The sequence below is a fragment of the Manduca sexta genome, chromosome 17 (assembly GCF_014839805.1).
Source record: "Manduca sexta isolate Smith_Timp_Sample1 chromosome 17, JHU_Msex_v1.0, whole genome shotgun sequence".
In the NCBI taxonomy this organism is placed as follows: Eukaryota; Metazoa; Arthropoda; class Insecta; order Lepidoptera; family Sphingidae; genus Manduca; species Manduca sexta.
In genome coordinates this window covers 7,447,193-7,460,810 of record NC_051131.1, presented here as the reverse complement: position 1 = coordinate 7,460,810, position 13,618 = coordinate 7,447,193, and the positions used below count along the sequence as shown (strand labels likewise).

Genomic DNA, 13,618 nt, shown 5'->3' with positions numbered 1-13,618 from the left:
CAGTTTGACTGGAATTCACATCAATACTGTTTGTATTAGTCATATCACTACTTTTATCTGTGGATGTTTTATAATATAATGTGTCGTCTATTTTCTCATCATACATAGCAGTGGTAGTGCTATCTTGTTCTAATTTTGTAATTTTTCTGCTATCATGTACCTTTTCCATCACCTCGTTAATGTGTGATGAGGTTATCATGTTTTCGGTAGTTATATCCAAATTCTGCTCTGTCTTTATTCTACTAGAAAATTTTGTTTCCCCGCCGTCTGCGTCAGTTACTAATTTATGTTCATATTGCACCTGTGTAACGACAGATGCCTGTTCTGTATAACTTATTTCTGTGACAGAATCATGATATTTTGTTTGACCCAGATTTGCATTAGTCATTTCAGTAATGTCTTCCAAGCTTTTAATTGGAAGTTTTGTTGTATGAACTTTTGTTGCTAATGTGTCGCTAGTGGATTCTAAATCTATAGTTAAACTACTATAATCTGAGAACACGGAATGTTTCTGTGTTGTAATATCATCGTATGAATTGGTAGAAAATGATTTTAATCGATCATTATATACATCAGTGATTTGATTATTTTCATCCTCCTTCTGAGGAATATTCGTGTTTAAGGAATTAATAAGTACATTATCGGTAGTTGTTTCTGTAGTAATATCATATTGTCTAGAACTTAAAAACGTATTATCTGGGGATTTAGTTGTATACGTCATGTTTATTGCAGTATTTTTAAATGTGTCATCTCCATCTGGTGTTAAAATAGAAGAATTGCTTTCAGTATAATCAATATTTGGGTTCTCACTACTTTGATCTCCACGAACTGGTTCTTCAGTAATAGGTAGTCGAGTTCCATTCAAAGTAGTTAAAATAACTACTTCCGCATGTTCTGTAGACGTACTACTACTAGAGTCCTTATTTTTGCCCGTTGTCATACTTTCGATATTATCGGCTTGTCTCGTGGTTATAATACCTGTGCCTTTTTCAATTTGTTCTAAACTATGAGAGACTGTAGTATCTTGTGATGTATATATATTATGCAATGTAGTTGTTTCTACCATTTGATCACTATTTTTTTTCGTGTCATTAGTATTTGTAAGACTGCTATTTTTTTCCTTCGGAATACCTCTGAGAGTGCTACTACTTTCTTCTTCAGTTGAGACAAAATATTTGGATTGAGTATAATCAGTATCATAAGTATTAGTAGTATGCTCTATAGTCGAACTACGTTCTTCAGCAGTTATCGTAATAGATAACGGATTATAATTATTTAAACCGAAGTCATCTGCAGTGGTATGCATATCTTTACGCGTTAGTGGTTTTTGAGTGTAATGTATATTTCCTATTTCTTTGACGGTAGCAGCCGCTGTTTCTTCATGTTTATGATGTATCTGGGATGCTACATTAGGATTTTCTGAAATCACTGATATGGCACTATTCTCTGTGGTACTAGTTGTAGAGACCGAATTTACAGAAGGAGTTGTATTTCCAGTACTCGATTTAACAGTTTTTACTTTTGTTCCATTAGCTAACACTACAATTTCTTTCTCATCAGTTTCTTTAAATAGCATATCATTTTGTTTTTCAATACTGGATTCAGTAATGGTAGCGTTTTGCAAATCATTATCTACAATAAGTTGTGTACCCTTCATTATGGATGAAGCAGTTGTAAATGTGTCCTTTTTTTCAATATTTACTACAGTCGTTCTGTTCTTTAAATTGGGTGTCATTGGAGGTATGTTACTAATATTTTTAGATGTAGGTTTTAACTGCATTATTGCAGTATAATTATTATTGAGTTGTCTTTGATTATCTGGGGTTTTTGTATTTTTATTTTCGACAGACGGAAATGAAGATTTCATAAACGATTCCGTGGAACTTTTCATAGACATAGTGATTAACTTTTTAGAAGATTTATCGAATTCTATGGTAGTGCTTTCCGTTACAGGTTGTGTCGTATGCATCTTAGGTGAATATTCGTTTGTTATTGGTTTGTTAACTATATCTTTAAAAGTACTGTCTTTATAATTGATTGTACTAACGTCACTATTGGAAAATTGTGTTGTCGAATGCAAATTTTCCGTATTCCATAATTTAGTATTGGTATAATCTAAATCTGGAACTGTTTCAGTACTGTAACTAAGAATAGAAGATTTTATATACAAATCAGTCGTTGTTTCAAATGAATTCATTGGAATGCCTTGTGAAGGTTCCTGAGTTGTACTTAGGGAAATATCTGCAACATTTTCTTTTGTAGACATGGTAGTTGCCTTAGTTTCATTTTTAAAAGTGTATGTAGAAGAAGATTGTATATTTTTGTTTGTAGTGTTTTCATTAAACATTTCAGTAATGGATTGTTTTGATTCTTTTAATAACGTTTGTTCTGTTGTGATATTATAAAAGGGTACCAGTATTTCAACATTAGCAGTTTCAGTAGTCAAGTCTATATTAGATTCAGTAGTTGTATCATAGTCATTAGTTATAATTCGAGAAAGAGTGTTTGATTCTATATTAGAATGTTGTGTACTAAATTGTTTAGTAAACGGAAGAAGTGAGTTTGTATCAGTAACGACCGAATATTGATGTGTAGTAGTTTCCATATTATTTATTGTGCTTTTTTTCATGTCGTTTATATTTATGGATGTCTTTGTTGCTTCTTTGGAATATAATTCTGTGCCAATTTCACTGGGTGTCATCTTCTTATAGTGTGTTGATGTAACACTTTCTGTATTCATCTCTAAATAATAGTCTTTTGGCATCTCCGTAGTTGTGTATGATACACTACTATCAGTTGTTTTTGAATTTTCATGATCGGAGTTATCAATACTTTCGGCCATTGAATCTGTTGATGTTTTTAAGTATAAAGTTGCTTCTGTCATTTTATGGTACGTGGGTGCTGTTTCCGTAAAAGTGTTGATATTATCTAGATTGATATCAAAACGTTGTGTTGGTTCGTAAGATGATAAACCGACCCGGCCGTAGGTTGTAGAATCCGAAATATCTGTATCCAAACTTGTTTTATCGTACTCAGCCATATAGCCTTCCGTAGGAATTCCCCTAATATCCCCTGTAGGTGTGAGGGTTGTTAACTTACTAGATAGTAATGTGGATGTAGTTATTTCACTGCTTTGATAGTCAGTAGTGGTGTCAGTTGTCGTTGTAGAAAGAATAAAATTCAAATCTGTATGGTCTACTATATTTGTCGATCGGTAAGTGGGAACTATAGTGTCAGTCGTAACTTCACTAGCTCTTCCCGTTGTGGTACTTGTGATATCGGAGTATGTTTCGGTTAGTGGGATATTTTTAGGTCGATCATCTGTTAATAGGAACGCAATAAAAAATTGTTAATAAACTTGTAAAAAATTGGAAAATATATATAACTATAATATGTCCACAACATAACTATTGGAACTGATTTAATTGATCCTAAAACAGTTTAGTAATAAAGTAAAAATGTAAAAAAGAAAACATTTTTAAAATAATAAAAACTTAAAGATGAAACCCAAGCCCATAAAAATAGCGGAAAATTTAAGTAATCTCAACCTATGTAACAAAAGGAGAGATAAAATGTGTCTACATAAATTTCATATATCACAAATAAATACAATATTTACTTTACTACAGTAAGCCAAATTTTTACCATATAGATAAAGCCCGAAAACGTATTTCAAATAAGACAAAACAAGAAGAAGATAGAAACTAAAGTTGCACGAGCAGAAGATATTTTAAGACTGCATGTCGACACTGTCCTAAAGTGTTTCCAAATACCGAGGTTGCATTACGATTCGCCTGTGTATGCATGCCGGGTCTGCCGAGGTATTTTGGCCAGTACTTTGTGGCGTTTTATCGGACAAATGGTGGGTACGCTAAAATTATAGCAATAACCAGTTCATCTGGAGTTAGTCTTGCTATTCACTCATTATGGTACTGGTAGTGTCGGACTCATACAAATGTTATAATACGAGTCCGCGATACATCAACATAATATGAAAACTTATGATTGGATAAAAATATAGAAAGTGTGATCCTGTATTTAGGTTTTTTAAACTGTAAGTAAGACATAACAATTAGCACGGTTAAAATTATTATCAGCACATTATTTCCATACGGACTAAGGTGTAATTAAATAACTTACTTTCCATACAGGCGCCAGAGAACGGATCGCAAGGAACTCCCGGGCGGCAATGAGCGCAGTTTGCTACAGGCTGATCTTCTGTATAAACAAAAAAAAAACAATGTTACCCTTAGCATTATCTCAAACACTCGAATAATACATCCTAAAAAATGCTAAAACATAGTCATTACACAAACATGATCAAAGAGTGTCAAACTTGGAAAAAATACAACATCTAGGTATCTTTAAAAAAACACTGTAAAAGTATTATTTTTATTTAAAAGTATTTAACAATACTCAGCTCTTCCGTTTGAAACTTCGTAGATCCGATGTATTTTTTTGTAAAGAAATAAATAAATAATAAAATCATGTTTTATGCCTTTATTTTCAACATAAAATGTAACAGATAAGTTTAATACTCAAATATAAATAATATATTGTTTGACTCACTCAGGACGCAATTGCAACCATCGCATTGACTATTTGGAAACCGAGCACAATCTGCTGACGATTGACATTGGCATACTGTAAAATATTAAAACATATTAATATAAAATACAATTAATAATATAATCCATTTAAGCATATTTTACATAATACTATACATATGAGTATAGCATATAAGCTTAATTTAATAGTTAAATAAAAACATTAGGGGCGGAGGAACCTGACGAACAAGTACACGCGGCGATTCAAACCTAACTGTAAAAAATTATGAGGACTGTTCTGAAAAAAGCAACTGTATGATATTCTTCGAAATATCATTATCTATTTTCTACGTATAAGTGTATTTTAAGTAATCATTTATTATACATACTTTATAGTAAAACTTACAAACAAACAATCCAAATTTTCTCGATTTTAATATTTTTTCAAGATTAAAATAAGTTATAAATGTCTTGTTTTGAATCTAAGAATCATCAAAAGTGAGTTTACACTATAACATAATACTTTTAGATCAAAATAATGATTAAATTATTAATTATATTAAATTGGTTCAAAAACAGAATGTTTTAGAAAATCCTAGCTTTAAAACACCGCATGTGTATTTGTGTAAGAATTATGATGAACACCTTTAGAGCACACTGGCTGATGATTAACAACCGCGCAATGTTGTCCAGCTAAGCAGGGGCCGCCTTGCGAGCACGGGTCGGTGCAGCGGCCATCGGTGCACGCCAGCGACGGAGAGCACTGCTCATGAGAAGTACACCCCACAGCTGCACACATTAAAACATGCTATATTATATAAAAAAAAAACAACAACGATAGGTCTTTAATGATTATATTCTTAAAATATCTATTTTAAATCGAATTCAAAAAAAGGATGAGGTTACCAATTCGACGTGTATTTTTTTTAATATTTTTTACCTCAGAACTCAGTCATTTATTTGTAAACACGATATTTCCAGCTAGTCAATATTTATTGCGTTATACTTTTTCTACATACCATCAAAGATAATTTAGTTTTATATTTTCTTTATAGGAAGATTATTTAGAAAAAAAATGATAAAAAAACTTGTTTTAAATACACATTTTAAACATTGCTGTATCTACTCGTATTATCTGATGCAAAATAAAACTACGTAATATATCGACACACTTATGATCTACTGTATAAATAATGCTTAAAACGTAAGGTCAGTAGGAGGCATTTTAATTTAATACTGCAAACTCTGTCTCGTGGCTGATTTGTTGCATTTCATATTAGTGCAAAAGCTTCGACAACAAGCGTTAGGAGAAATTATAGCGCATCCAATACCAAATGGTGAGTGTAAACAAAGTGAAAAATTGCTATTAGAAATTATTATTTACATAACAACATTCAATACCAACGCTTCAATTCTACCTGAAAGACGAAGAAGAAATTCAAACTGTGAAAAAAGATAATATATGAACATGCTAGAAAAAAGATAGAGAAAAGAAAGAGCCGCATGAAATCAAAGAGTATAATTTCCTGTAATAATGAAGAACAAAAGATTATTAAGATTCATAAAAGACGCTAATACACTAAACATTAATATCTGTACTCTGCGTTCACTGTAAAATTACCTTTAATGCAGCCATGTTTTTCATCATTTGTGAACCCACTTGGACAAAACTTGCATACGGGATGATGATCTTCCACGGAACACGGAGCGCCACCACAAGCTCCTTTACATGGATCTTTGCATTGAAAGTCTCTGCATGCCAAGTTACTAGGACAGCCGTTGTCTGTTAAACATATTGAAGCCGTGGGATGGCAATCTTCAACGCATAAACACATAGCTCGATGGTCTACCATTTCGCATTGTTTTCCCTTAGAACACATGGGTTCTTTCGATGTCAAGCATAGGTTCACACATTTAGAATTTCGGCAAGCTGCATTAGATGGACATTGTTCATCTCTTGTACATTCAGCGTTTTCTGGGGCACAGGTCAATTCGCCTCTTTCGTTCAAAGCGAAGCCGTTGCGACATACACAGACTGGTTTGTGGTCACGAACTTCACATTTTTGATTCGGTCTACAATTCTGATAACTCAAACAAGGATTTCTACATTCATTCGTGCTTAGATCGCATGCCAATTTAGACGGACATGGCTTAGTTTCAGAGCAGGAGATTGTTATATTGGTGTCTGTAGTGGGCTTACAGGTAGGGTCGAAACGGCAAGCTAGTCGCGGTTGACCTACGTAACATTGCGGACAGGAACATTGAGCTCTATGCATGAGGGGCACACAGAGTGCATCTTCACCACACACGCCTCGCACCGTACAAGGATCCACGCAGTGTAGGCTCAGACACGCTCTGTCTAGGGGGCAATCCTTGTCGCTCGTGCATTCAATACCTAGGAAGATGTGAAAGAAGAAAGCAGAGTCGAAAGAGCGGTACCTTCAGCCGCGAAGAGGAAACTTTCTCACGAGACAGTGCATGCTTTTTTTGAAACTGATAGTTTATGATCAGGAATATGTATATAACGGTATATTATAATACAAGCGAATATGTACATGAAGCCGAACAAAATGTTACTGACGATTTGACAACTTAAGCACGAACGGTGAGAATGCTTCCACTAAATTACTTGTAAGGTATACATGAAAATTTGCATTTTAAATACCTAATTTAAAATGAAAATTGACACCGACATTTATGTAAAAGGATTTTATATAAATTCCAATGATGAGACTAATTTGTGTATAATTTTAAATATATTCTTGTTGCGGAACTAATGTCGTCTAAGACACGACAAATTGCAAATGATTTTATCACATCATTTAGGGAAATATTATCATATTTCTGAACACCCATCCCCTTGCTTTTTTATTGTAATATTTCAAAAAACTATATTTACACTAAATCGTAGGAAGATAATAAATTTGTAATTACACTAGAGGAATTGCTGTAATGCATCAATGTCGCTTTTTGTAACCTAATGATTCCTATATCGTGCACGTAGAGGAGATACTATTTCGTACTTTTTAAGGTTTATAGTATTAGGTAAAAAAATATCGTTATTTACTAAGTGCACAATATAATAAAAAGAAATAATGTAACAAAATTTATCAAATAACATAAGTATAAATTTGGTGGTAAGCAAACTACAATTAGTTTACTTAAAAATTTACTGCAATAATATTGATCAGTAATGGAAGCTAATGCGTGAGGTGAGTATATCCTAAAAGTAGTAAAGAAGTAAAAATAGTAGTTGAGAATTATAATTACTACAATACTTAAACACGGAAATGCTTGCTTGTTCAATACTGATTAGTTTCAGAGATATACACAGTGGTGCTATCTACTCAGCCCGGATCTCAAATACGTGAGATCTATCACATATGTGCTGGATCCGTCCCTGCACCATATATTAACTTGTCAAGTTAGAACAACGAATTTACAGGTTCATCATTTCAACTATGAACATGTTTTGATAACAGAGATAGAGCGATTAACTTAATAGTAAAACCGTAAAAAGTAACGATTACAGATTTAGAAGTACAGGGCACAAGTTCATGAGTACAGATGACTAGTGGTGGGGCGAGCTCGAGTATGTACAAATTTGACGAAAATGTGTAGTAGCCACATCACATATGTAAAGCAATAGACAACGAGCATGGATTAAAGAACAAATTATGTGAAACATTGGCGTTTTGGACGTGAAATAAACCAATCACGAGTGTGTTCACGATTCGTGCCGCTATCTGTACCTATACGAAACATGACCTAAAAGCATGTAGCTCTGACCATTCTGATGTACCTACATATGACATATCTCATAATCTATACAAAACAAAACAAGCTATTATATTTCTTTTCGCAGGTTATTTGTTACGTACGTCATGTATTACACTATTTTAGTAGTGTAAACAAAAATGACGTTTTGAAATGTTGACCGATCTCACTTATGGATGGTAGGTATACTTCTTTTTTTAGAGGTAATTCCCATTACAATGAATAAGCATAATATATTCCTCATAATAAAATTCATTTTGACTAAGTACAGAACTATAAAATAACCTGACCAATAAGTTTCTCCTCTACGGGGACGATAGTCTATTGAACCATTTATAATTTGTGCATTTATACATGGTGTCCATTAAAAATGATGGCAATATATATACTCACTAGTATGGCACTCGATATCAGCTTGACCTTCCGTACCGGGTATGCAACGACATACAAATTCCGCCCCTTCTCTTAAACATTCTCCGTTAATACCACATCCAGTAGTACGACAGTCAACTTTACTACGCTCCTGACCACCTGTAAATAATATGAATAGGATTATCTCTGAAAATACTTTTTTAATAATTTTCAAGACAATAAAACTTGAACCTTATGTGATTTGACTATCCATTGAGCATTCGTTTCCTACTTCTGACCAGGGATGTTATGGAGCTCCGTAACCGTAACCTAAACTATCGGATATCCGAAATAAAAATATATCCGTAACCGTAACCGTATCCGTTACAAAAGTTTCGGATAAGTAACGGATAATATGTTACGACAGGTTTTGTTTTACCGCTCATGGGCCACGTGAATCTTGTATAGTTTGTTTGTTAGTTTTAGTCAAAACATAACCTCATTCATAAATAGTCATTTTTTTTATTTATGAGTAGGTACTTCATTTAATAAAGTGAAGTATGTAAAAGTGTTGTGTTACGTACTAAATTCGGTCGAAATGCGTCTAAAGTCGAGGTTAGTTTCGACATTTTTAGATCAAGTTAATGTTTTTTGCAAAACACAGTGGTTTTCAGAACACCCATGTTCCATAATTAGTTCATCAGATAATTTTTAATCGACGATGAGGACCAACGATATTTAGTAATCGACACTCTACTGTATTACATACTATTTTTATTTTATTTTAATCTAATATCCTTAACCGAAACTATCCGAAACTTACAGATAATCCGAAATAATTACATATCCGTAACCGTACCCGAAACCGATATAATTTAATTCCTATATCCATATCCGTCTCCAGATCCGAAATTTCATATCCATAACATCCCTGCTTCTGACGGCATATTATAAGTTACGAGAGGAAATATACAAAGATTTATGAATAATTTGTTTAAAAAAAATTACGTTTTGTTAGAAATTTTAAACTATCAACATATTCTTTAATAAATTGTTTATATGATAGTGTTGGTTGCAAATTAAAATGATGGGTACTATACGGAATCAACAATTTAAATGGGATTTTCATTATGAAATAAAAGAAACAATATCTACATTATAAAAATAATTGAAACAACAAAAGTATATATAAAATATTGAGAAAATATGGTTTTCATTCTTTTTTTCTTTGTGTATCGTAAATTGAGAATGGATAGGTTCTAAAATAGGGTTATTGCGTCGTTTTACTGAGAGGAGCATCTCAACAAAATATTGTTTCCAAACGTAAAAGTATTTGCTAAACGTTATAATAACCTACGCTTTTTGACTTACCGACTTATTTATAATTAACTACTACATAATCTAAAAAATATTTCTGCAGTTTCCACGTGTAGCGTTTATGCGATTTAGGCTATACCTACTCATTCAATATACGCAATTATCTACAATAATATATTCATTATATGATCTTAACCCCCTCTGGAATAAATAATGAAACAGTAATGAAATTAAAGTTACTTACATTCTATATTTGGATCTCCGTTAGGATAGTTTCTTGGGCAGTAACATTGGGCTACACCACTTTTATCGATACGGCACTGTGCATTTATTCCACAACTTTTATGTGCACAAGGTTCCATAGTGCCACAGAAGCATTGTCTTTGTGGATTACCAGCACAGTTAGGTGGGCAAGTGCATTCGTAGCTGCCATCTTCGAAATCGCGACAGCGTGCATTGATTCCACAAGGATTGCGCAAACAGCTTCCAGCCGTAGGTTTAGTACATTCGACTTTTGGATTTCCTAAATAAGTTGGTGGACACGAACACTGAGAGGTTCTGTCAACAGATCTACATATTGCGTTAATACCGCACGCGCCCAAACAAACATTTTTGCATTTTCCTTCGGTAGTACACTCTTCGTCTGAACCACAATCTTCATTTTTCAGACATTCATAAGATTTACATTCCTTGAGCGGATCTCCTGAGAATCCACTGGGACAACTACATACAGCACGATGCCGAGTTGTTAAGCATATAGCATTAGTTCCACAAGATTTTTGAAGGCAGGCATTTACGCAAAGTTTTGAAGAGCATAACATGTCCTCACCACAGTCGCCATCGTTATTACATCCGGGTATACAAACTCCTTGAACGCACAATTGTCTCTCGGGACATTTATTCCTAGTGGAACATACAGATCTGCAACCACCATCGAAGCATCTTTCGCCACAAGGGCAGTGAACGTTATTTTCACATAAAGTAATGCAGTAGCCACTGTCATCACACGGGCAGAATCCATCACATAATACTTTTTTCCTCTTGCATTCAACAAGTGGATTTCCAGTATAGTTACTAGAACAGCTGCACTGCACTCGGTGGTTTTGAACTACGCAGTCTGAACAAATTCCACACGTTCCCTGCTTGCATGGATCTACGAGAGGAAAATTATAAATAATCGATGTAATAGGTATAACGCTTTATACGTATATATGTTGTATAACATCTCAAAACTCTATGTCCTTACCTTTACATTGTCCCCTTATGCAGCTTTGATCTGAAGCACAAGCGTTATCATCTCGGCAGCCTTGCTTACATATACGATTGTCGCATATATAACCATCTCCGCACACATCGTCGCTATTACATACACCTCTACATATACCTCGGACACATTTTTCGTTCGATAAACACACTCCGTCACTGAAAATATAAATACTATATAATATGTTGGCGATCGAGCAAATTTTTGCTTTTAATGCTAGATATGGTTAATTATTTTGTAACAGATCCATGGCTACGTGTCATGCGGGGTCTAGACTCTATCATTTTGGACACCTGTTGAAAACCATCAAGGATATGGTTGTGACTCTTCAATGAAGTAATCATTGTGAAATGTTCGTTATCATAGACTGTAATCATAACAAAGGAAAGCTACATAGATGAAATTCTGAACCCGTCACTCCATATTGCTATACTGTTTATACAAGTACAAGCGTGACGATTTGTAATTAAATTGTACTTCCAATGAATACTCTATTTTGTTACTCGCATTTCCCACGAGAAGTCTACATAATAAGCAAAAATGTCATAAATTCACCGATGATTGTGATTTATATTCCGATATATAAATGCAGCCAACAATCACACACTTAATAGCGACCCCAGAGTACGATATAAGACTTAATATTAGATATATTATAATGAATATAATCAAAACCAATTATTACCATTGTAAAAATTACAGCTATGCACTATCAATTAATTTGTTTCCTATTTAAAACTAATTTGACTACAACATTACCTTCTGCAAGAAGGATGGCAGGTATCTCCGTAACAGTTAAATCCGTCGGGACAGTTTTTGTTTGAATCGCATGGTGATGGTACCCTTCGGCACGCTACTTTGGGATCTCCCACTAAATTCGGTGGACAAGCACATGCCGGACGATGTTGTTTAGTGCTACACAATGCGTTAGCACCACAAGTCGATGGTTCTATGCAAGGGTCAACGCACTGACCAGATATACAAGCAAGCTCGTTAGAGCATTGCGAGTCTGATCTACAGCCGGTGGTACAGGACCGTCCATCACAAATTTCATCCGCAGAACAATGTTCGTCTGAGGTACACGCGAATCGACATACTCCTGAATCGCATCTTTCACCTTGCAAACACTGCAAGCCATCTTTTGTGCAAGCAGGCCGACAGCGATCATCCTCACATCTCCATCCCGTTGTACAATCTGTATGCATGCGGCAAGTTAGCGACGGAGCACGAATACACCCTATGTTAGGTGTTGGATTTGGAATAAGTCCTTCTAAACAAGAGCAATATGCTTTTCGGTCTAGTACAGAACATAAGGTGTTAGGTCCGCACGGATTTATATCGTTATTGCAAGGATTTTGACAATAGTTGTTTTTACAAAATTCATCGGGCCCACAATCTTCATCGTGTCTACAGCCATATTGACAACTCTTTCCCAAACATATGTGACCCAAGAAGCAGTCGTTATCAAGGCGGCACGTCACTGAAATCAATAAATATAGTATATATATATATATTATATTATCAATATTACGAATTTACAACATTGGTCATTCTGATAAAAAGATTACTTACACAAACAACCTCCGCTTATGCATCGTTCATTTAAAGCGCACTCGTCGTCTACAGTGCACCGTGGAACACACATAGAATTTTGACACACATGGCCATCCTCACATTCTCCTGCGGCTCCACAAAGTCGCGGCACTATAAAATTAATTGTTTTTATATTTATTAACTTATATTATAAAAAAATACTTCACGTAACAACAAAAACTAGTTAATATTTAACATAATAAAAAAATGTTTCTACGATGAAAGAAAAAAATTACTTACTTCTGACACATTCCATATCCTGATTTCCAGTAAAACTCGCTGGGCAGCTGCACTGTACCACGTGATTAGCTGTACGACAAATTGCATTCAAACCACAGGCCTTTTCTAATTGACAAGGATCAGTGCATTGACCATTGAAACATTTCTCATTTGAAGCACATTCTTCGTCCAAAAGACATAAGCCTAAAAGTAATTTGCACATTTAAAAAAATTACAAATAATGTAATGCTCATCATTATTTATGTCATTTCAAAAATTATAATCATTGTTTCAAAAAACAAAATTATATAATTTACGACAAGAAATTAAAAATTAACGCTACCGAGTAAATTATTACCTTTACATAGACCCTTATGGCAATATTGACCATCAACACAGTCAGTTTTACTTGTGCACGATACGTCTCGGAGTCTACATCCTTTATCGCTAATTGGGGATCCAATATAACCTGATTTACATTTGCATTGACCTGTGTGCCTTGAAGCCACACATTCTGCATTAATACCACATTTTACGTTCTCACAAACAT

The 13,618-nt window shown here is 34.2% G+C and overlaps 1 protein-coding gene across 1 annotated transcript in view; it reads right to left on the bottom strand.

Moving 5' to 3' along the window:
- LOC119189562 (fibrillin-1-like) overlaps window positions 1–13,618 on the bottom strand; it is a gene marked incomplete at its 3' end in the record, with an annotated part of 40,691 nt that continues 27,073 nt past the window's right edge. The window contains 12 exon segments of the mRNA XM_037439603.1: window positions 1–3,321; window positions 4,141–4,218; window positions 4,570–4,644; window positions 5,193–5,336; window positions 6,169–6,942; window positions 8,718–8,855; window positions 10,237–11,145; window positions 11,239–11,414; window positions 12,016–12,736; window positions 12,829–12,960; window positions 13,090–13,272; window positions 13,427–13,618. Of these exon segments, the coding sequence (XP_037295500.1) occupies window positions 1–3,321; window positions 4,141–4,218; window positions 4,570–4,644; window positions 5,193–5,336; window positions 6,169–6,942; window positions 8,718–8,855; window positions 10,237–11,145; window positions 11,239–11,414; window positions 12,016–12,736; window positions 12,829–12,960; window positions 13,090–13,272; window positions 13,427–13,618 (6,843 nt within the window).